The sequence below is a fragment of the Scylla paramamosain genome, chromosome 8, assembly GCF_035594125.1.
Source record: "Scylla paramamosain isolate STU-SP2022 chromosome 8, ASM3559412v1, whole genome shotgun sequence".
Lineage (NCBI taxonomy): Eukaryota > Metazoa > Arthropoda > Malacostraca > Decapoda > Portunidae > Scylla > Scylla paramamosain.
In genome coordinates, this window is record NC_087158.1 from 29,417,986 (window position 1) to 29,439,539 (window position 21,554).

The 21,554-nt window shown below is 42.4% G+C and overlaps 1 protein-coding gene across 1 annotated transcript in view; it reads left to right on the top strand.

Moving 5' to 3' along the window:
* The window catches only part of LOC135103118 (glutamate receptor ionotropic, NMDA 2B-like), a 226,574-nt gene that overhangs the window by 13,831 nt on the left and 191,189 nt on the right, over nt 1-21,554 (top strand). Inside the window, 2 exon segments of the mRNA XM_064009158.1 lie at nt 19,820-21,187; nt 21,189-21,534. Coding sequence (XP_063865228.1) covers nt 21,152-21,187; nt 21,189-21,534 — 382 coding nt within the window. The 5' untranslated portion in view covers nt 19,820-21,151.

Here is a 21,554-nt window from a genome sequence, read left to right on the forward strand (position 1 = left end):
GTCTCTCTAGCGTTTAGTTTTCTTTATAAAAAAAAACAAAAACAACGGAGCCAGCAGCCCTGCAATTACAGAGAAGTATTCTTTTCATTGTATTAGATTCAGTGTCTCCCTGGTGCTTATGGCATTTTAAATTAACACTTCAAACTATACGTGAAATGCATGTTTGTACTTATGCAGTTTATCATTCACTGTTTGAGTTCGTAAATGTTTCCGCGTCTAACCTGGATTTTTGACATGACTTAGACGTTGTAGCGGCTTTCAGTATTGTTCCCATGATTCCAGTGATATTTTAACATGGAATCTTTAACTCCATCGTGAAAAAAATAAAAAAAAATATGACCACTGGAATGGCTTGTGAATAACGATCAAGACAAGAGAAGCAGAGACCAGCGCACCGTCAGAACACAAGAGGGAGAGGAAGAGAGAGAAAGGGAGCATGCATACACATACACACATACACACACATACCTACGACCCATTCATCTATTCACCCATTCATTTATCCACACATCACTGCATCTACCCATTCACACATCCATTCAAACACACACCCATTGACTTACTTCCACCCAGCAAACATCCATCCACACACTAATTCACACAGCAACCCATTCGCGGCCAAAGCACGGCACCACACACACACACACACACACACACACACACACTTAATAATGACAATAATGCAACAACAACAACAACAATAATGCAGATATAAACAAATAAATAAAATGAATGAAAGAATACAAGAATACAAGTAAAGAATGGTGAAAAAGGAGGTAATTTCTCTTAACCGACAACAGTTACCGGGAACAATACAAGGGCAGCACACGAGCACATATGAAAGCAATGCATCAGCGGCGGGGCGGCGGGGCAAGCAACTCACGGGCGCCTCCCCAATGAGAGCTGTCGATGCCACTCATTAACCTGACTGATTCCTGCCTGCAACTTTTCCTCCTCTGCCACAACAGGAAATGGTACACAGAACACGGTATATAATTGAATCTTGGTATATGTAGAGAGGAAAAAAATATCTGAAACTTTCTCCTCTTTAGTACTGCGTTAGGCTGTCGTGTAATGGAGTTCTTAGTGTAAAGGAAAGAAAAGAATGGGAACTTGAGGTAGGAAGTTATTTGAAGTGAAAGAAAAAGTAAGAAAATAAAAAGACATTATGTGAAAAACTAGTAGAAAATGTTAGAGAAAGTAAAAGAGAGTAAAACAGGAAACAAAGTCAAAATTTCCTACCGTCCAACATTAGACTGACACAAAAGCAGGTCGCAAATTATGGTCATTCTGAAAATAGATGGCACATAATTACAAGACATTTTGCGATTCATTTTTCTGAGGCCGAAGAAGATGAAGAAGCCACTCTACTATTGACATTCTCTCTCTCTCTCTCTCTCTCTCTCTCTCGCGCCGCCCACACAGTCTTCCATCACATCACTGGCGGAGCTCTGGACATACCTTCCCTCGGACGAATCACGCCTTTTACTCACCTTGCTATGCCATTCATCCGCCGCTTGCCTTTTTGCTGGCACCCCTCCATTACTGGCTATTCACCGGCGCGGGTTGTTCCTCTTCTCCTCGCCCTTCCATTATCTCGCTTCCTTTCATGTAGTTTCTTGCACTTCCTCCTTACGATTTTTTCTCCTTCTCTTCTTAGAATCACGCTCTCCTTCCCTAGTTCCTTTTTTTTTTTTTTTGTTATTTCTCTCCATCTGTAAAGTGAGATATGGTGTTTTGAATGCGTTGTTCTACATTATAAGGATTGATTCATATATAAATACATAAATCACATGAATAAATACTTGATTATATGGATAGATACATAAAAGTACATATCGTTTATACTACACATGTTATCTGTTGACAAGCACGTAGATGAATTAAACAGGTAGACACAGGTAGTGTATGAATAGATACAAACGAGCTTGGTGGCAGAGTGGTTAGAGTGCTTGTCTCAAAACTAAGATGGTCAAGGTTCGAATTCCTGGAGAGAGAGAGAGAGAGAGAGAGAGAGAGAGAGAGAGACTGTCCGCTTTCTTCTCAGCTCTACTGCCTCGCTCTTCATTCCTGATTCCATCCTTCCCACATTCATTCATTCCTCCCTTTCTCATCAGTCTCACATCGCCATCCTTCTTTCCTTCCTTCCTTCCTATTTTCTCAGCATTTCCTTCTCCTCCAGCCCTTTCCGTATAAACCCAATCCTCCTCCCTTTCTTCCTTCCTTCGTATTACTCTCGACCTTCTTTCCCTCGTCCCTTCCTGAACAAAATATAAACTGAGGCCACGCGGGAGACAGTTTTCAGGTCCGTCGCTGCGACACTCCAAGATTATGTAATATTCGTGGTACTGGCGCGAGGGGCGAGAGAGAGGCAAGGGAGGGGAGTAGGTGAGGGGAGTAGATGAGAGGACCAGGCGGGGAAATAGGAAGGAACTAGAGTGAGGGAAAGGGAGTGAGGAAGGGAGGTGGAAATGGTAGAGGAGAGTAAGAGTGAGGAAGGGAGAGTGAGGGGAAAGAGTGGGAACGGTAGAGGAGTAATGGATGTGGCAGAGAGAAAGATGGGTATGGAGTGAGAGAGGCAGAGAGGAAAGGGAAGGTTGAATGGTGTGATGAGAGAGAGAGAACATGGGTGAGAGAGGTAGAGAAAGAGAAAGAGGGAAGGGAAAGTGAGGGAAAGTAAGGGAAAACTTTAAAAGCAAGCGTAGTATTAAGGAAGGAGAATGCCATGAAGGAAGGAAGGAAGGAAGGAAGGAAGGAAGGAAGGAAGGAAGGTAGAAAGGGATAAAGGAAAGAGAACGTGAAGAAAGAAATGAAAGTTGGAAGAATAGGAAAAAAAATAAGAAAAAAAGGTGCATACATAGGAAGGAGAGAAGAAAGAAAAGATAAAAAGGAAGGAGAAGGCAGGAAAAAGTACATAGAGTAGGAAACAAGGAAGAAAGAAAGAAAAGAAGAAAAAAGATAATGAAGAACAAGTAGACGATATGAATAAACAAATACATTCTCTCTCTCTCTCTCTCTCTCTCTCTCTCTCTCTCTCTCTCTCTCTCTCAAACGACCTCCCCTCACGCCCAAACAAGCTAATGGAAAAGAGTTAAACTATTTACATCTACTAGTAATGAGGTTCTCCGTGATGTAGTTTTCAAGTACAACTCTGCTTACTGGCAGCGGGAGACAGAAAGGGGGAAGGATAAGGAAGAGATGAGGGAAGGGCAGGAAGGGAATGGGAATCAGCATCTGGGTACATGATGAGGGGAGGAGGAAGAGGGAAAACACCTGTCTAGCCGCTGACAAGAGGAAGAGGAGTAAGAGGTAGAGGAAGAGGAGGGGAATGATTGGGATAAGGAAGAAGTAATAGCAGTCTTGTAATAGGGATAGGGTTTGGTGGTGATAGTAGTAGTAGTAGTAGTAGTAGTAGTAGTAGTAGTAGTAGTAGTAGTAGTAAGAGTAGTAGTAGTAGTAGTAGTAGGAAAAGGAGAAGAAAGCGGAAATGAAGCATCAAGAAAGTAAGATGGAGTAAAAGAATAAGAAAAAAATAGAAAAAAAATATTTGAGATAAAATAAAAGACAAAGACAAGATGACAACGTACGAATGATAGAGAGAGAGAGAGAGAGAGAGAGAGAGAGAGAGAGAGAGAGAGAGAGAGAGAGAGAGAGAGAGAGAGAGAGAGAGAGAGAGAGAATATTAGCATTAGTAGTATCCCCATCATCATCTGTCATTCAAAGAGGTCAGGTCAAGGCAAAACACTTTATGAATCGTAATCTTTAGGAAATATCTTAAAAATAATAAGAATAAAAAAACTTCAGTATCTCTCTAATATCTTCGCTGTACTTTCTGAGTTTGTTGACAGTCCTGCTGGCGCCCCGCGGGAAGTTTGACTCAGGCTACTATTTTTACCTCTATTTTTTCCCTTTGATTCGAAAATTCATTACAGCAAAAAGGATAATTAATTTCAAAGGAATTTTTGATGAGTTCAACTTTTCCTCTCGCTTCCTCTCGGTAAACATGGAGGCCGAGGGAGTTATTTATTTTTTCTGATTTTATTTTCCTTTCCTTGTTTTTCTTGTGTTTCGGAATTTAATTTCCAAGATTCTCAACTCTCTCTCTCTCTCTCTCTCTCTCTCTGAGGAAAACCAAGAATAAATAGCAAATATTGCAAGAAAAATCGTATCTCTTAATGGATAAACTGTAAAACATTTTTTTTATTAATTTTCGTGGCCTTTGCTGGATTCACTCACATGTAAAACGATAAACAACTATAAAAATAGATTCAAATAAAACAGGCTGAGGCACATCGGCAGAAAATCCCTGTAATGAAAAAGAACGTTGAGGATACAATAAAAATCCACTTCCTTATTAGATTGTGTATCAGATATGAATACTACATTGAGAAAAGACACTTCATTAGTTTTTTTTATTTTTTTTTATTTAATAAGCCGAACACAAAGAATACGTCAAACCGCGCAGGCAAGTTAATATAACTCATTGAATATGTTTAATTAAAAGCAGCAGCTGCCGTCCAAGTAATATCATGCAGCTCCTCCCCCCAGCGGCGGCGCCCTTTGCACCAACCCCACGGTCCGCCCGCCGCCAGCTTCCGCCTCACGTGGACACCGGCACATTAAATGGTGAAGTATAATTTTTGCCCGTTATGGAAGCAAAATGATTTTCTGCTTTATACACACGCTCCTTTTCAGCGGGAGTGTGAGGAAGCAAAATACAACGGGTAGTGAGTTTTTTTCCGCAGCATTCAGCATGGATGTGTAGGAATACTTCATACGGCTGGTCCGGAAGACACGCTTACACGCTTGTTTCCTCAGTGATGGCGTTAATAATATTGGCTCACTTGTCTCCCTTCCGCCAGCTGCTGCCAGATTGAGTCCCCATGGCGGTGTCTATATTTTCTTGAAGCTTCTTGACTCTCTGCCAGCCTCGTGCTCCGTCTTGAAGTCTTCCAGTCACTGTGTTGTTACTTCGTTAATCTATGGATAGGGATGATAGGTAGATATAGGTAGGTGTGTTTCATCCAGGGATTGCCACGTGTTGGCCTGATAGATTCTTGCAGCCTCCCTTATTTTCTTATGTTCTTATGTACTCTTACAATGTTATCCTTCGTACTCAAATGAGATTATATTCATGTTAACTTGTTTAGGGAGTGAGTTTCTAGGTACTGCTCTATAAACTCAGGCTAAAAAAGTAAAAGATATGCAAGAATATGTAGGTAAACAGCCCTTACGCTTTTTCTTCGTCTTTATGCAAACACAGAGTCCCGAGAGCCTCCAAACCTTCATTCTCATTCCTCAGCCGCCTTGCGCCAGGCGTGGGGAATATGGGAACGCGTATTTTTAGATCGTAAGAGCAAGAATAATGATGATACAATCCCTTTTACTACTACTACTACTACTACTACTACTTCTGTTACTACCACTACTACTACTACTACTGTTACTACCACTACTACTACTACTACTGCTACTACTGCTACGACTACCACCACTACTACTGTTACTACTACAACTACTACTGACTATGACTAAGCCCGCATATTCTGATAATTTCTGACGAAAGACGAGTCTCTCTCTCTCTCTCTCTCTCTCTCTCTCTCTCTCTCTCTCTCTCTCGAACACTCGCTCGTCTCGCCTCGGCCGATGCTCACTATTAAAGGGCGTTTCTCGGATCAGCCTTCAGCTAATGTATGCCGTTACGTCATTACGGAGCGGGGTGGGTTCCCAACATGGCTCCTTTAATACTGCAAGGAAGGGAGAGACTGGTGGCGGTGGTTGAGAGTGTGTCATTTGCAGCTCACCTTCCTTTCGGAATCTTATCTTCGCTCCTTTACTCTCCTTCTAAGATGCAATGCAGTTATCAGCTTGTCTGCTGTGTGTGTGTGTGTGTGTGTGTGTGTGTGTGTGTGTGTGTGTGTGTGTACATAAACCTTCTCGTCATTTCCAGGTCAGTTGTGGTGTGATATTTCTGCCGCTGTGCACTAGTCTTCCACACACACACACACACACATACACACACACACACACACACACACACACAAACACACACCCCGCTATACATACATACTGCACACTTCACCTTCCCCATAAACCTTCCCGTCTCTCTCCTGACAATGGTGCAGTTACCTCCATCACCCAACACACACAAGTACATACGAGAATAAAGAGATTGAAAAAAAAAAAAAAAGGTGATTTACAGGTCGATGCCTCCACTACGCACAATACACACATCACAAAACCCTTAAAAAAATAAAGCAACTGAGGTACAGAGCACTTCAGAATCACCAGTTTTCGTCCAATACACTATACATGGTGCAGTGGGGACTTGTGTATAGTATGGCAGGTAGCAAAGGCCCTTTCGTGTCCTACTCCACCGCCACCACTGCTAACTACCACCGCTGCCATGAACCGATAAAGGGCTTCACCAGATCCCGCGGACCACACCTGCTGGGTATAACAAACGACACTGTGAAGGACAAACTAAAGCCTTCACGTGATAGCCAGCCGGTGTGTTCCTCTTACGAGCCCACCGCCTCACGTCCCACGCAGTCACTTGTGTCCACGTTGATGCCTGTGTCTATCCTAGCTTGTTCCACTCTTGTCTATCCTATCCTGCGTGTATTCTCCCTCCTCCTCCATGCTTATTATTCCGGTTTTTTTTTTTATCCTCCATGCTAAGAACGAAGATAGAAAGGGGATATTAAAGCAGGGAGAAAGGAAATGCATTAATAACGATGAAGAGCAAGAGATTTTGGAATAAAGGAAGAGAGATAAAGAGGAATGAAGAGGGAGGAAGGAAGTTTGAGAATAGAGGGAAGAAGACAGGGAGGGAAGGAGGGAGGGTGAATGTCAGAGAGGCAGTGTGGAGGGATGGAGGAACTGGAGATGTGGAGAGCCCGTGGGATAAATAAATGCACGCCGACTTGAAAATAAAGGAAAACAAAATAGAACGTTAATGTATTCTATTGCTGTAAATTAATTACTAATAAACAAGGAAACCAATTATCGCACAAAAACCATTAAGCGGGAAACTAATAAATAACCAACACACACACACACACACACACACACACACACACACACACACACACACACACACACACACACACACACACACACACACGCACGCACAAAGATCGAATATTTAAAAAGTCATAATTTTAGAATAGTATTTGTATTTTGCACTTCAGTTCTTGTTATTCGAAATCGATGTATTGGTATTTGTATTCGAACATTTGGACAGGATGCTCGCGACATAATATTTAACACCACACAATTATATAGAAAAAAAAAAAAAGGTGACAGTTGATATTGGTCATCGTGACGTCACTCTAGGGCAGCATCAGCATAATAATTACACCCTTTTTTTGTGCTGCACTAATACACACTTACTCTCCTGGGACACTACGCCACTACACTCTCCACAACTCCACACCGGCAAGGTTTGATCTCTCGGTACGATAATTATCAACGTGAGGTACGAAATCATTTAGCACACCCTGGCTTGGGGAAGTTGGTGGCAATGATGTTGTTGACGTCGCTACTTCCGTGTCAGTTCTCCCTGCTAACGTAACTTATGTCACTTGTGCAGGAATCTTAGGTGGAACAGCTGTCACGTGGCCGCCTAGTCTCTTTGTCTCCCTGCTTTGGTGTCGGTACAGGAGGAGGCAGGGCGGCATCAGGACAGCAACTTCTGTGTCAGTTCTCGGTCCTAATGTAACTAATGTAGCCTGTGCGGGAATCTTAGACAGGAAGAACAGCTGTCACCCGGCCACCTTGTCCCTTGCGCTTCCATCCCTGCTCTTGTGTCGGTGCAGGAGTCAGGGCGGCACCGGGACAGACAAGGTGGGTATCAGTAATAAAGTATGTAAGGCAAAGTGAAGGACAAAAGTCAAGTAACATTCATATTCACTGTGTTTAGCGTTTCCCTTCAATAATAAGCTCCCTGCTCTGGCTACAGTCTATCAGTTCTCTGGTTCTGTAAGAGTGTCAGTAGATGAAAGGACGCGTGATGGAGAGAAACAAATTAAACACGATGGTGTTGAACTGCATACAATACGTGGCTTGTGACCGTGACTGCACTGATAAGCAAAGCAGGTGTCGGCAAAAGAGCAACAAGGCAAGCATGGCAGTGCAGGGACACACAATGCGGGCAATATATTGGCTTTGTGTTACACGTATCACTGGGTGGATAACACGCTGCCGTTTGAGCGAAACACTCCATTAACTTCAGCGTCATTTGCGAAGCCGTGCAGCACTGTATTCCAAATGACAACGCATTAGTGAATCACAAGACTATAATCCTTTATATGGGTGAAATCGGTATTGGGTGCAAACAGTGCCGGCGCTGGAAGGCTGCTCGGGTGAGATCAAGGGGCGCGAGGGGGCTCACGGCTGTACCTCATTAAGAATAACTTGACCGATAAAGAGCCAATTACTGATTCAATTACTAGTTAAGAACGTCACTGGAGGCTAACAAGAGTCAGATGAAAGGAGGGATTATATACATTTTTCTGTTTCTATCGTTCCGTCTTCCTCTTACTCGCAATCTTAATTAAAGAAACTGGACCCACTAAACAAAATTTTGACCACAAATGTTTCTGCGCAATAACTCCAAAGGAAAGACGGACTTATAATGTGACTTCTTCCACAACCACAGGGCGAGGTCTTAATTAAAACTGAAACTTCCGTTCAGATGATGTGGCTGCGGATGCCAACGGACTCCTAGGAACATTAAACTTAAATATCACGTTTCTTTTTAAATTTGGTCAATCTCGTGGCCCAACAAAAGTAAAACGTCAGGATGCTGTACACAGACTGAGGTGTAGAGATGTTTAGGATCAGACTCAACACTTTCCACTGAGTCTACAAACGTAACATTCAATTTCATGTTTGGGAATCATTAACATGAAGCTCTGCAATGTCCGTGAGCATGACAAAGACTTCGAAAGATCATGGACTGAAACTGACACACTTCTCCCCATAAACTCTCCAACAGAATTTAAACACCTATTGCTGAGGCACGTTCACGGCCGAGTTACATGTTTGACTCACGTAAAAAAGAGACCAAATTGAGTTGCTTTTAGTAATGAGATGAAGGTTCCTTTTTTTTTGGGGGGGGGGGCAGGATAAAACGCCCATTGTGGAAAGTGTAATGCGCTGGATGACCTGCCAGGGGAGACGAGGCCAATGAGACACTAATGAACACCGGGACTGAGTGATGCCAGGAAGAATGAGTGAAGTCATCAAGAGTGAATGTGTCATGGAAACTGAGTGTGTCATGAAAACTAAGAGTGAAGTTATGGAGAGTCACCTTTAAGCGTACTACCTCCACACACACACACACACACACACACACACACACACACACACACACACACACATACACACACACACACACACACACGGCCCCCTGCCCGGCACACGCGTCAAGCAACACTCACACAAGTCAATTTAGCCGGTAATTGGTCTTGGAGGGGTCGTATAGAGGCGAGCGGTCCCAACACACCTAATTGGGCCCACCTGAGTCACCTGTCCCAAGGTAAAAGCACCGTCCCTCCATGACACACTTGTTTACGCACCGGCCTGGAAAGCGGATATTCTCTCTCTCTCTCTCTCTCTCTCTCTCTCTCTCTCTCTCTGTCTGTCTGATCTGATCCTTGTTTCTCTCCATTAAGGATACAAGGTATTTCTCATTAATTTTGTACAATGTAAATTCTTGTTCTTATTCTTATTCTTCATCTTAATTTTCTTTTTCTTATTTTACTTCTTCCTTCTCTTCTTGTCTTTCCTTCTCCTCCTCTTCTTGTTTTTCTTTCTCTTTTCTTCTTCTTCTTCGTCAAATTCTTCGTCTTCTTTTTCTTCTCCCTCCTCCTCTTCCTCCTGCTCTTCTTCTTCTTCTTCATTTCTGTTTCTCGTATCCTCTACTAATTAGTTTGCAGACATTCCTTTCTGTTTTACCTCAACTTTCATATTGCTTCTGTATTTTTATCTTGTTCGTAACTCAAACACTTTTATTATCATCACTTTTGAGTAAAAAAGCATTCCTGGTTCACTTGTTTTTCACATTCCTCCATCATCTCCTTTTTGGCTTTTGACCTCTCTTCTCCGTCTCCTCCTCTATGCCTTCTGACCTCTCTCTGTTCTCTCTCTCTCTCTCTCTCTCTCTCTCTCTCTCTCTCTCTCTCTCTCTCTCTCTCTCTCTCTCTCTCTCTCTCTCTCTCCTCCTCTTTGACCTCTATAATCCTCGTGCCCCCTTTCTCCTCTCTCTCTCTGACCTCGTCCACCTTCTCTTTCTCCTTTCCTTATTTCCTCTTCGATCTCTCTTTCTACCTCTTCTTATTTATCCAGTATCTTCCTCTTCCCTCTTTCTCTTATTCTTTGTCCTCTGTCATCCTCTTCCTCCTCCCCCTCCCTTTCTATAATTGGTCGGAAGAAGTCTTCGTCTTTACTATTCTATGTTTCTCACTCTTTAGTAGGCAGTTTTATCACAAGCATCTTCGTGAGGGCCATCAGATCTGCGACTGTTTGCTCTTCTTTTGGGTTCCTTTGTGTTCCTCCTGTATTTATTGTTTCTTCTTCATTTTGTGTTCCTCATATGTCACTCTTGTTCATTCTTCCTTTGCATTCATTTTGTGTTGTTTCTATATAGTAGTATTTTCCTTTGTGTTCATTGACTAGTATGTTATTGTTGCTACTGTTGTTCGTTCTTCTTTGTGTTCCTCTAAGTTATTATTCTGTTCTTTTTTGTGTTCTTTTGTGTTTCACGATCCTACTGTTTGTTTTTTTCCTCTGTGTTTGTTTGTGTCCCTCCTCCTCCTCCTCCTCTTAGTCTCCTTACAACTTTTCCCTCATCATCTTTCAGTCTATGAAAATGCGCATTTGATGTTGCCTTTTGCTGATCCTACTAATGGTGTTTTCTGCCAAGGATTTATCTCATTACTTTGATCTTCTTTTACCTTAATCATTGCCCTCCCGTCCTCTGCCATCCTGCCTTCCCTTCGTCCTCAACCTTCTCGTTCCTTCAATTATTACCACTACAACTTTTAGTCCTCGTCCTCAACCTTGGTTAAAATTGTCGCCATTACAACTTTTACTGAAGAAGGCAAGTGGGAGAACGCTACAGGTGAGAGAGAGAGAGAGAGAGAGAGAGAGAGAGAGAGAGAGAGAGAGAGAGAGAGAGAGAGAGAGAGAGAGAGAGAGAGAGAGAGAGAGAGAGAGAGAGAGAATCTTTCCTTTTCCTCTTTTTTCTTTTTGAGAGAATCTTTCCTTTTCCTCTTTTTTCTTTTTCTTTTTCCTTTGTCTAAGCTACATTTACGTAACTCAAGGTCAGAGAGAGAGAGAGAGAGAGAGAGAGAGAGAGAGAGAGAGAGAGAGAGAGAGAGAGAGAGAGAGAGAGAGAGGGAGATAAAGAGCATCAATTTTCCCTTAATGCTCGAGTCAATTTGGTCTGATGGCGGGGGAGTCTGGCGGACAGGTTTTCAGTGACTGGGATGAAATAAACGTCACGGTAAACACGGCAGCTGAGTCCCATCTCCCCGTCAGGCGATGCGAGCAGGTAAACACGCCTTTGTATTAACTCTGCACCGATATGACTCGCGCTAAATTTATTACTCTTTCGTATTAACTAACCGCGTGGGAAAAAATGCGGGTAGGTGAGAAAGAAAAAAGTTACATGATGGATGGATGGATGGATGAACGAGCGGTGGATTTGTGTATTACTGCCATTAGTGTTATGTTATTAGTATTATTATGATTATTACTGTTATTATTTGTGTCATTATCGTCGTTTTTATTTTTAGTGATGCGTGGATAGACATGATATTAGTGCGCTGTATATATGCTATGTAGATATGTTATATTTTTATGTGCAGTATATACAGTACATTATATTCATGTACTATATAAATTTGCTCATAAAATGCTGGAAATGGAGGGAATGTTACTACTACTACTACTACTACTACTACTACTACTACTACTACTACTACTACTACTACTACTACTACTACTACTTTTACTACTACTACTACTACTACTACTACTACTACTACTACTACTACTACTACTACTACTACTACTACTACTGCTACTACTTTTACTACTATTCTTTTTAATGTAAGACGGGCTCAGGATATGAACAATATAAAGGAAGAACAAAAGAAGAAAAAAGGCCCATTGAGGTACTAGTTCATAAAGAAATTAGTCAAAAGGACTATGCAAAATTGCTTACTATCTTCATATTATTACTATATTATCATTACCATTATTATTACTATCATCATAATCATCACCACCACCACCACCACCACCACCTGAATCACCACTATCCATCATCATCATCATCACGCAGCTCATCTCATCATTAGCCTCATTAATAACAGCAGTGGTCGGCGGCATTGGTGTGGCGTGGCCATGACGAATCCTGCGCTTATCGCCTCTCTTAATCAACATGTGCTGATGACCTGCTAATGGATGGCAGCGCCCCGTGTATGTTTTACGGCGCCCCATTGCCTATCATCCCGCCATTCAAAAATAGTAATAATAATAACGGTGATGATTAAGTATATATGTAGAATAAATAACCACAACAGTTTTTTTTCCTTTTATTCTATGAGTAATAAGTGAAAACTTGAAAAATGTAGAGATTCTCCCTTCAGTTTCATTCGTTAGGTTCATAAACATTATAAACAGGAGAAACACTCTTGAGAACCTTGCTAATCATCACCGTGGCCTTTGAAAATAGTCGTGTCGAGAGAGCAAAGCATTTCTGAGCACCGGACAGAGAGAGCTACAAGGAAACGTAAGAGAAACATTAGCAACGGAGTAAGGAGAGGCGGACACTGACTGCAGCGCTCGACGAGGACTCCAGTGCCAGGGGAATCAAGGGCTGAAAGTGGCGCTTCCGACCCTCTGCCACGATCCACGGAATCACTTGGCATAAATATTTACAGCGGCGATAACGCGGCCAACTGAACATATCGAGGTGGCGCGAAATTAGAGAGGGGGACAAGTTTTCAAGGATGTCGTTTGCATGATGCTGTGTGGTTCAGGTTGGTGATAGGAGACTTGGAGAGAGGGAGAGGGAGGGGGGAGAGGGAGACTGAGGGATTGAGGAAGGCAAGATGTGAAAGAAAAAGGTGATGTGAAGGGAAGATAAGGATGAAAGGAAGGAGTAAAGAGAGAAAAGAACGCTAGAAAAACGTGATGATTGAATGAATGACGAGGAAGAATAGAAGAGAAAGAGAACCGGGAAAAAAAAACGAGAACACAAAAGAAAAATATATATAAATAGATGAATAACGACAGAAATTAACAACAAAGAGTGGACAAAAAAAAAAAAATAAAATAAATAAAAAGGATGAGCCAAACCATAAATAAGCACAAAGGAATTTAATATCAGAAAAAACAAGTAGGTACTCGTAAAAACAACAACAACAGCAACAACAACAACAACAGCAACAAACACGGGATATTGTGTAGACTTTTTATTTAATACATATCTTTCCCCCTTTGACCTGTCTCTATAACACACACACACACACACACACACACACACACACACACATATAATAATAATAATAATAATAAAAAAAAAACAACATTAAAACCAAGCTAGACGTTCCAATCCCCTTTAAACAGCATCTAACCCCCTAACAGAAACACTGAAACAGACATACATACACTCCGCTATGATCTGAAGACGACCTACAAAAAAGAAGAGAGAAACGAAGTCACCGATAATCCAACACTGCTTCACGTATTCACTTCTTTCCCCAGCCAGCTGTGTCAGTCTGCATATCGAATAAACCTCCCTTTGAATACCGAAGAAAGTCGTCCCCGCAGACAGAACTCCAGTCTCAAGGTCGCATCTTCACAGTGTCGCCGTCTTGTTTTTGCTCCATGAAAACACGATGTGGTATTTTTTTTTTTTTTCAAGTGTTTACATGATTTTAAAAGATGATTTAAAAGGGATTCTTCATCATCAGAGCTCCAGAGTCGCAAGGTCGCAGCCTCAGTGTTGCCTTCTCTTTTCTACTTCATTAAAACGAGATCTAGTAGAAGTTATTGCGGTTTTCAAGTGTCTTCATGATTCTGGTGATAGTTTAACGTGGACTCTACATCTTTATTGAAAAAAAAAATATCCCCGATAACTCGACAAATCATCTCATTTAAGAAGTAGTCGAAGTTATTGCGATATTGAATCTCTCATGATTCCATTAATAATTTATCAAAGATTCTACATCTCCAGTTGAGAAATAAGACAGATAATTCCACTAGTCACTTCATTAAACAGGATCTAGCATAAATAAGTGCGGTTTTGAAGTGCCTTCGTGATTCTTGTGATAATTTAACATGAATTCCACCTCACCAATGGAAAAGATGTCCCCGGTAACCCGACTAATCATCTCTGCGGCCTTTGAAAATAGTCATTATGAGAAGCCAAAGAGCTTCAAAATACCGAGCTTAAAGAGGATTACGCCGTGGGATTTTCTTTTACTCAGGAGAATCAATAAACGAGGAGAGACGATCCAAGCCACTTCCCTTAGGTACTAAGAATGTCTACGGGTTATGAAGCCTAGTAAAAATGGAAGAGAAAAAAAACAAAAAAAACATGCAATTATTCTCTCTGTTTAATGCAATTCATGACCTCATATGAGTGCAATAAACAGGCATTAAGGAAAAACACAAAAAAAAAAGAATTAAACTAAAGAGCTACTCCTGCCACACATCCATTATAAAACAATGAGGTGTATTGATAAGACGGCAGGAAAAAAAGGGGGAAAAAAAAGAACTCTCAAAGTAAAAATTGCTCACTCTCTCAATCCATTATAAAAACCCTAGTAATTATTATAAGAAAAGAATACTGGAAACAGGATACAAAGACCTCCTTAAGTCAAGAATAACTCCCTCCCTCTATTCATAATAAAAAAAAAACTCCAATAAACACAATATAAAAGAACAAGAAAAGAGCAAACAATTAATCAACTACTTTCCCACCAAAGCAATCAGTCACACCATATTAAGCAAAGAAGAAAAAACAACAACAAAAAAAAAAAGAGACACAAGACATAGCGTTTAATTAAGTACCGGTTCACCTGCTGTTCACTTAATCAACACCGTAACAAAAACAAGACAAGAAAAAAAAAAATCTAAGGAAACAGTTTAATTAAATACCTGATCTTCTATTCATCTCATCAACACCATAGTAAAAAATGACCTCCTCAACAAAGCAATCAAGCACCTTCCCTACGTTTTCTATTCCAGCCCCTCCCTACGTTTTATATTCCAGCCCCTCCCTACGTTTTCTATTCCAGTCCCTCCCTACCTTTTCTTTCCCAGCCCCTCCCTACGTTTTCTATCCCAGCCCCTCCCTACGTTTTCTTTCCCAGCCCCTCCCTACGTTTTCTGTCCCTTCACGCAACATCAGCCTCAATACTGCACCACTCTTGCCCGCCTCCCCCCTCCTCCCCAACCCTGCCCCACCCCTGCCCCGCCTCCCCCTCCACTCAGGTCAAAAGCAAGACCCAGATTTCTTTCACATTACACACGAGTAATTAATTTCATTACAATCACTAACTTCATGAACTTTGTCCTTGAGCGAGGGGAGGAGGAAGAGGAGGAGGAGGAGGAGGAGGAGGAGGAGGAGGAGGAGGAGGAGGAGAAGGAAGAGGAGGATCAGGAGCGGGAGATTAAAGTAGTGATTGGTAAGCGGCAAGGTGAGACTAATTAAATGAGCGTAAAGGAAGAGAGAGAGAGAGAGAGAGAGAGAGAGAGAGAGAGAGAGAGAGAGAGAGAGAGAGAGAGAGAGAGAGAGAGAGAAAGAATGGGGGGGAGGAGGGCAGGATGAAGTGAATGAGAAAGGACTGAAGGAGGTGAAGTTAGGGGAAGGAAGTTTACTAAGTAAAGGAGGGAGGGAGGGAGGGAGGAAAGGAAGGAAGGAAGGAAGAATAAGATTGAGGTGAGAGAGGCGAGAGGGAAGAGAGGAAGGGAGAAGTGACGAGAAGTAAACGAGAGGGAAGGGAGAGAAAGTTGAACACGGGGAGAAATGAATGAATAGAGAGAGAGAGAGAGAGAGAGAGAGAGAGAGAGAGAGAGAGAGAGAGAGAGAGAGAGAGAGAGAGAGAGAGAGAGAGAGAGAGACTGACAAATATAGCAAAATTTACCAAACAATGATGAAATATAAAGAAATAATCATAAAAGAAAATGAAAAAAAAACTGATAAAAGAATAATGATAAAACAAGAAAAAAAATATATGAAGGGAGGAGAAATAATGATGAAGAATACACGAATAATGATAAAAGAGAAGGGAATAATGAAAGAAAGAAGGAAAAGGGATTAATCATAACGAAAGAGGGAATAATAATAAAAGGAAAGGGAATAAGGGATAAAGGATAATGAAGGGGTAAATAGAGGAGCCGATAATCCCCGCTGTTCAAACCAATGAGAGCTAATATATTTTCTTGTCCCGCTGCGAGTCATCATTAATAAGGAGATTGAGAGGAAAGAGAGAGAGAGAGAGAGAGAGAGAGAGAGAGAGAGAGAGAGAGAGAGAGAGAGAGAGAGAGAGAGAGAGAGAGAGAAAAAGATGACATAATGAACAACTGCCTATGAACGCTATTAATTATCCCCCCTTCTCTCTCTCTCTCTCTCTCTCTCTCTCTCTCTCTCTCTCTCTCTCTCTCTCTCTCTCTCTCTCTCTCTCTCTCTCTCTCTCTCTCTCTCTCTCTCTCTCTCTCTCTAACACTCACCGATATACTTAACCTGTCCGACTGTTCATTATGAGAAAGACGGGCACACACACACACACACACACACACACACACACACACACACACACCTTGAAAACCGACTCATGAAACAAAGGTGCAGCAAAGGTGCTAATTGGCAGTACTGTTCGTAGTCTTGCTAAACACAGCTTTGCGTGACAGTAATTAGAGTGAGATTGTTATTTTTGTCTATTTACATCACAGTTCTTGTCATCACGCCAGATTGTTTCGCATTATCGTCATTATTACTATTGTTACGGTTGTTATTAGTGAGAGTTTGTGGGGTTTTCTTCTCTTTCTACAGATATTAGACGAAATTTAAGGAAGACAAGGCAAGAAAAAGTTATGTAATTCAAGAGAAATACAGAAAGAAGAAAAATAATGAGACAGAAACAGCTATTCATGTGTTTTCTTGTCCTTCTTTAAACATAAGGGAAGACGAGGCAGAGAAAGACAAACATTGAAAGAAGATCGAGGGGGAAAAATGAGAGTAAAAAAAAATCAAACACAAATTCCAGAAAGAAAATACGCAAGATGAAAACCGCTTCCCTTCTTCTGTGTTTTGCAATGCGAGGCAGCGCTAGGAGGTTTCTATCGTGTTGTGATCAAGGTCTGTCCGTGTGTCTCTGTGTCTGTCTGTCTCTGTGTGTGTGTGTGTGTGTGTGTGTGTGTGTGTGTGTGTGTGTGTGTGTGTGTGTGTGTGTTACATCCTCTCATGCCGCCTGTGTTTGGAAGGTCAAGGTCAGTGACGCAATGGTTTGGTGATGCAGTGCTAGTGGCAATAATAATAATGGTGATAAAAGTGAAAGTCATAATACTTAATAACAACAGCAATGATAATGACGGTAATGGTAGCAGTAATGATGATGATGATGATACTACTACTGCCACCACCACCACCGCCACCACCACCACCACTACTACTACTACTACTACTACTACTACTACTAACACTAGTAAACAATAATTTCAATAATTGTAGTAATAGCAGCAACAGCGGAAGAATAATCATCATCATTACCATCATCACTTTTCTCCTCCTCCTCCTGTTTCTCCTCTTTCTTTTTCTTCCTCTTATTCCTTTTCTTCTTCTTCTTCTTTTTCTTCTTCTTCTTATTATATTACTTTCCACCCACATTCACATTCCTCCTCCTTCAACAAAACATCATTATATTTTTCCTCCTCACAGGAACACCACACTCACACTTTCCTCTCCCTCTCTCTTGTCTTCAGTAATACGACAAATACCCAAAGGAAGAAAACCCTAACAAGCACACTTCCCTCTCCCCCTCTATCTCTCTCTCTCTCTCTCTCTCTCTCTCTCTCTCCCTCTCTCTCTCTCTCCTCTCTCTCTCTCTCTCTCTCTGGTGCTCCCCCGAGGTCGGGCTTGGCAATATAAGCTCAGAATATCACTTGAGGATTTACCGACGTGAGAGAAGTCCATCACTGAAGATAACACCTCCATCAGTCCCTCCCTTCCCTCCCTCCCTTCCTCCCTTCCCTCCCTCCCGCCTTCCCTTCTTCCCCTCTCTTTTCACCTTCATTTTCATTCCTTATTCATGCAGGTGGGTTCCCTTTCTTCCTTTCTTCTTTCCTTCCTTCTTTTCTCTTACGACCTGCCTGCTTTGTTGTTGTTGTTGTTGTCGTTGTTGTTTTGTTGTTTCTTTCTTCTTCTTCTTCTTTATCGTCGTCGTTGCTGTCGTCTTCATTTACTCCTTCTTTCTTTCCACCTTTTTCTCTTCTTCCTCCTTCTCCTCTTTTGCCTCCCTATTTACATTTCTCTTTCTCACTTTCTCTTTCATCCTTTCTCTGTTCCCTGTTGCCTCTCTTTCTCTGCATCGACATTCGCATCTTCATGCTCATTAGTTTCCTTTGTGTTCTTTCTGTTCCTTCTTTATTCAACAACACACACCTGATCCGTATCGCTGTCTTGTTGTCTTTGTATTCTTCCTCCTCATAATCATGTCAATTATCTCTCCATTCATCTCGTTTTGTCACTATTTTTACCTTTTCCTCTTAATTAGAATTTTCTTTCATTTACCTATCGTATTTTACTCTTAATTTCCTATATATGCATTCTTGTTTTGTTTTCATATCGAATTATTTTCTATTTTATCATCACTGTTTTTCATTATTTATGTTTTTCATCCCTTTTTTCCTTTTAATTTTAGGTTATAATGCATTTCCACTGTTTCTATACATGTATTTTTACTTTTTCACTTAGAATTCCTCCGCATTTACCATCATTATCACCATCACGTATGTCTTTCACCATTTTTTCCTTCTAAATTTTATATTACACTTAATTTCCAGTCTCCCGTTCTTCTACCACTCAAATTCTACTCCATTCACATCCCCTTTCCTTCATTTACTTTCTTAATCCTCTTTTTCTCAGTCCCTCTCTTTCCCTTCCAGTCTACTGTCACTCAATTGTACCCCGTCTTTTCCTCCCATCCATTTCCTGCATTAGCGTGTCTCGTCGTCCTCTTCTCAATCCTTCCGTCTCTCTGAACCTCTCCACGTAAGCTGAGCATCTCGAGTGCGGGGGAGAGTGAACTTTGAGGGGGCAGCGGGAAGTCATTTGTTTGATCGAGAGAGAGAGAGAGAGAGAGAGAGAGAGAGAGAGAGAGAGAGAGAGAGAGAGAGAGAGAGAGAGAGAGAGAGAGAGAGAGAGAGAGAGAGAGAGAGGTGGTAAAGGGAAAAAAAATGAGGAAAGGAAGGGAAAGATGAGGAAGGGATGAGGAAAGGGAGGAAATTACGAGAAAAAGGAGGAAAGGGGGAGGGAAAAGAAAGGATGACGGAAGGGAGGGAGAGACAAGTTATCTACTAACAGGGAAACAAACAATACGAGACCGAAGCAGTGAGCAACAGAAACGAAATGATTAGATAAAAGGAGGGGATGGCATGAGATAAGGAAAGGAACAGACAGATAAGAAAAGAAACAGAAGAAAATGAGAGGATGAAGAGATCGGTAAAAGTAACACATGCATTCTCTTCCAGCATTCCAAATGGAGGCACTGCAATCATTCTTTCCCTCTTCTTTCAGGTGACTTGGTTTGACGTCAGGCTGAGGTGGCGACAAGGTCTCCGTCAGTGAGCCCGTCAGAGCGGGGGACGCTGCGCCCTAAGTCACGTGTCGTTCAGGAGGGGGAGATAAGGACTGTCTTGGCAACTCGAAAGTGAAGAGGGAGAGAGGAGCGAGTGAGTGAGAGAGAGGCAGAGAGAGAGAGAGGAGGAGGGGTAAAAAAATAATAATAAAAAAGGCTGTTCAATATTGTGTAAAGCTGATAGAGAGATGATATATAATCAGGTTCACATTCCAGAGTGATTTTGGCGTGATTGAGCGAAACGAAGCAGTGAGAATTTGAAACTGAAAATAAACGTAAATATATTGAAGGGAAATACCACATTATTACTCCTATTTGCTAGAAATGTAAAGAAATAAGGAGCATCCAGCAAAAAAAAAAAAAGATAAACGAAAAAAAAAGGAAAAAAAATCACCTACACTTGATACAAATAACAAACAAAAGGTATTCGATAACACTGCAGTATTGCCAAGGAAACTGAAAACTTTAACCTTTGCTCTTGGTGTGTGACGGAGTGCGCTGGCGTGCTGAGGTGTGGGGGAGTGTGCTGCGCCCCTACAGGTGATACCACATGTTATAGCAGTAGTCAAGCCAAATCATGCCACGCCAAGCACTTCACCGGCGGCCTGAGAGGAGCTAAGGGGGCTACAGTTCACAGTGAGGCCGCGGGAGACACACAGCGCCTAACATGTTTGGCAATGGTGTCACTGGTGGTGATGGCGGGGGTGGCGGCGATGGTGGTGGAGGTGGTAGATGATTCAGCCTCCACGGTGGTTGTGTGAGGAATCTCTACTCTGTAGCTGGGCGAGAGAGAGATAGAGAGATAATTCCTCACCCTCTATCCCATTACTCTAAGTCTGTTGAGTGAGGAAGTGTGTGGCGACAGTCATTTTTCGTTCGGTTTTTCTTTTCCTCGTCCATCTTGCGTCACGTGATGGTGTCCTTTACGTAACTGCCTCGCGGTTGGAGAGTGACGCGATGTGAAGTGTGTGTCGCCAGCAGATTAAGACGTAAGGACAACACATAAGGAAAATAAAGAAATATTGAAACCGCCCACCTCAGAAACACGAGGACGGGAAGAAAACAAGAGTGCAAAGGAAAATAAAAGAATAAAGAGAGACTGACTATTACAAGAGGCGGAGGAGGGGGAGGAGGAGGAGGAGGAGAGGGAGGAGGAGGAGGAGGAGGAGAGAAAGGAGGAGGAAAAAAAGGAGGAAATCGTGGTGGTGGAGGTGGAGGAGGCGGAGGAGGAGGAGAAAGGGGAAGGAAGCGGAGAGTGGAAGGCGGGCAGGATGCGAAGGGCGGCGGTGGTGGTGTGTCTGGTGTCCCGTGGTCGCCACCCTCACCCTCGCTCCGCCTGGCAGCCAGTACCCTCGCAAGCAGGCCAAGCAGCGCCATCCCCAGCCATGGCAGCGCTCACAACACCCGACGCGGAAGTCCACCCCGCAGCTCACCACGCCTCGGGATGGACTCAAGCCGGGTGACAAGAAGAACCTGTCAATCGGCGTGGTCTTGCCGCACTCCACCTTCCAGCGGCGGCGGTATGAGAAGGCCATCAAGGAAGCGCTCTTCAACATGCAGCGGGACCCCAACTTGCAGGAGACCTTCCGCCACTACCACTTCACTAACGACGAAGTGGTCTTGAGCACCATGCACCATTCCTCCAGCCCCACCAGTGAGTACCCGCATAGATAG